This window comes from Ipomoea nil, unplaced genomic scaffold (genome assembly GCF_001879475.1).
Source record: "Ipomoea nil cultivar Tokyo-kokei standard unplaced genomic scaffold, Asagao_1.1 scaffold2700, whole genome shotgun sequence".
In the NCBI taxonomy this organism is placed as follows: Eukaryota; Viridiplantae; Streptophyta; class Magnoliopsida; order Solanales; family Convolvulaceae; genus Ipomoea; species Ipomoea nil.
The window spans coordinates 34,517-37,720 of NW_017619128.1; the positions used below are offsets into that span (position 1 = coordinate 34,517).

Below are 3,204 nucleotides of genomic sequence, written 5' to 3' on the forward strand. Positions count from 1 at the left end.
TCATCAGACACAGAGGATTTCACAGATATTAATGCATTCACATTATCAGAAACAGTAGGCACAGCAAAGGGAATAGCATCAGAGACTAAATCATCAGGCTTATCAGGAGAGATTTCAATAGGAGAATCAGAAGTATTTGACCTGTTACGGAGAATCTCAATCCGGTGTCTGGCTTCATCCTCGGCAGCCTGTAGGTATAGGGGTTGTGCAGCTACTCGACGACGCGAGACCTCTTCTTATTCAAGAACCCTTTGTGCAAAGTAGTGAAGAAACGCCCCAGCACGATTTCCATCTGAGGGGTCTAGAATAGATGCTGGACTAACCTCATTACTTGCTTCGGAGGCCAGCAACAAGAGCTCACTGGTGTCATCTTCGGACTAGTCGACGTAGAACTCTGGATAATCGGACAGCACGGTGACCATGATTTCATCGCGGAGAAGGGGATCAAGCTTCAACTTCTTCTTCATAGCTAACTGGAGCAATGTTTTGACATGCTTGGTGGCTGTTTCTGGTGAATGGATCTTTCTCCCAAGCTTGATGATAATGTTACGTACAGCATCCGCCTTTGGTATGAAGATTGAGGAAGCGGAGGAGAAAACCCTAGGTAGAAGAGCAGAGAGATACAAAACGGTGAGCAGAGATATTTTGAATTCTTCCTCCTTCCAAGCGTGACCCGTTAAACACATATAGTCCCAAGGGCGAAGAACCCTAATAAATGCGGCTTTTCAGATTACATGCAGATCTGATGTGATTGACGCAACGGTATACCTCCTTTTTAGGCAAGAAATGGATGCGAGGAAGATTTGAATTTTGAAAACGGCTAATTACTTTTATGGTAATTTAGGTTAAGATATTCTCTTAACAAAACAGAAGAGAGTTTTAAAAAAGAAATCAAAGCTGGAAATTGACCCGTAAACTTAATACCATCTCCTCTCCTTCTGTATAACTTACTGCCTTATTAATCAATCCTGCAGATTCCCAGAGCAGACCTGAGAATCTCAAACCGATTTGCATCTAGGGGCTTTGTCAGAATGTCAGCCAATTGCTTATCTGTTTGAATGTATTCCAACTCAATCTCCTTAGACTCTACCAAGTCTCTGATGTAGTGATGCCTTATATCAATATGCTTCGTTCTGGAATGTTGAACTGGATTCTTCGAGATATTGATTGCACTGACATTATCACAGTAAAGTGTCATAATCCCTTGAGTAAGACCATAATCTAAAAGCATTTGTTTCATCCATACTAACTGAGTACAACATCCACCAGCGGCTATGTATTATGCCTCCGCAGTACTTAAGGAAATTGAATTCTGTTTTTTACTTAGCCACGATACCAAGTTCTTACCAATGAAGAAGCATCCTCAAGAAGTACTTTTTCGGTCATCAATATTTCCTGCCCAGTCAGCATCACTATATATAAAAGAAAAAGTAGTTATACTATGGAACCATTTTACTCATATTTTTCACATCTAGTTTTGAGACTTAATTACCTACCCTTCACCTTTATTGTCACTACCATCCTCAACATCACTATCGCCACTATCATCATCATTGTCGCCACTATCATCATTGTCATCACTGCTATCATCATAGTTATCATCATTATCATCATCAATGAAATCGTAATCATCATCATCGTCACTATCATCACTACCGTCATCATCGTCACTATTGTCACTATCCTCATCATCATCACAATAATCATCATCATCATCATCATCATCATCATCATCATCATCATCATCAATGAAATCATAATCACCATCATCATTATCAATGGATTCATTGTTGACCCGTTAAAGGATAATCAGGATAAGTGGAATGGTTTCCATAAACCTGAATGGGATTTTAAAGTCCATTTTTTAAATAAATGGGATTTTAAAGTCCATTTTTTAAATAATATAAAGTTGATGCTGGTAGGAGAAGACATGATTATGAATCTCTTGCCTGCAAGGGTTTATATACTATTAGCTAGTTATTATGTTTCCCTAAGTTAATCTTAAACAAGTTAGAATTTTAGTATTTTAGTATGATAGCCCATGCCAACTTTAATTTAATCAAATTAGGACTTCTTATATAATTTATCTCGTTAATATATATAGATTCGATTTTATGATTTTAATTTTTTTTTCTAGTCTTGAAATATTAGTAGTTCCAATCCGGCCTTTTACGGACCAAACTCTTATTCATGTGAATTTTTTTTATTTGTCTAATATAAGTGCATTTATAAATATTTAATTTCTCTTCTAGTATAAGACACTAAATTATTATATATGTCATAATTCTTGTTTCAAATGGGTGATTAATTGATAAATATACAAAAATAATTATTAATTCCATAGATATAAGAAGTAACAATAAATGTCCAAATTAAATAATCTGATCTTCTAGTAAACAAAAAATAGTATATCTAACCCAACACACTACACAAAAATTATTTTGAGATCCCCAAAAAAAATAAATCAAACTTTGAAATAATATATATTTTCAAGACAGGCATATATATAAATAATGAATTTTTAAGGGGTTTGACTGTTTGAGACTTGTTGAATAATATTAATATGAATTTCAAAATATTCAAAAGAGAATATATTAATATATATATCCAAATTCTTCATTTGTAAATCTGATAACAAAAAAATTAATTGATTGAGATAATCAATATTAAGGCTACCTACTTACTACCAGCACATCTATTTTTGCTAATTAATAGCCACAAACCTAAGCTAATTAAGCAACTGCGGGCATATATAAATTAAACAAAGTTATGCATGAGTGAAGCGGCACTGATATTTGATCATCGGAACGTAGAACTCATCACTGCATTCATCTTTGATCTCTGCAACAGACTTGCAACACTCTGTTGAGAATTTGTAGCCAGCATTGGTGTCACTAAATGAGAAGCCCTCTTTCATGCAACTCTCGATTACTGCAGGTGTTGAAGGGCATTTGGTGCTGTGGTGTGGACCGTGTGGTAGCCATGGCCACTTGCTACCGCCTGAAGGGAGTGGTGGGAAGGCTGGGAAATGCCATTTATTCTTCGGGTGCCAAGATGGCAATGGAGGGTGTGGGAAAGTAGGCCATTTGGTTTTAGGCAGCCAAGAGGGCAATGGGGGATGAGGGAATTTGGTTTTAGGTAGCCAAGAGGGCAATGGAGGGTGGGGGAATTTGGTTTTAGGAAGCCAAGAGGGCAATGGAGGGT

At 36.6% G+C, this 3,204-nt stretch overlaps 1 protein-coding gene across 1 annotated transcript; it reads right to left on the bottom strand.

Moving 5' to 3' along the window:
• Window positions 1-377: 377 nt before the first annotated feature.
• Window positions 378-1,861, bottom strand: LOC109155279 (protein ecdysoneless homolog). Its single transcript, XM_019302962.1, has 4 exons — window positions 1,839-1,861; window positions 1,497-1,679; window positions 990-1,097; window positions 378-708 (listed from the first exon to the last, which is right to left on the bottom strand). Exons 1-4 carry the CDS (start codon window positions 1,859-1,861, stop codon window positions 378-380), a joined length of 645 nt encoding a protein of 214 aa, XP_019158507.1.
• Between the last annotated feature and the right edge of the window lie 1,343 nt (window positions 1,862-3,204).

Bases quoted from the DNA above. Each gene is read 5' to 3' on its own strand.
- LOC109155279 (XM_019302962.1), bottom strand. From the start codon at position 1,861: ATGGACTTTAAAATCCCATTCAG. The intron at 1,098-1,496 runs GTAGGTAATTAA...TCACTACATCAG, and splicing joins AGTGACAATAAAGGTGAAGG to AGACTTGGTAGAGTCTAAGG. The intron at 709-989 runs GTCTGCTCTGGG...CGCATTTATTAG, and splicing joins AATCGGTTTGAGATTCTCAG to GGTTCTTCGCCCTTGGGACT.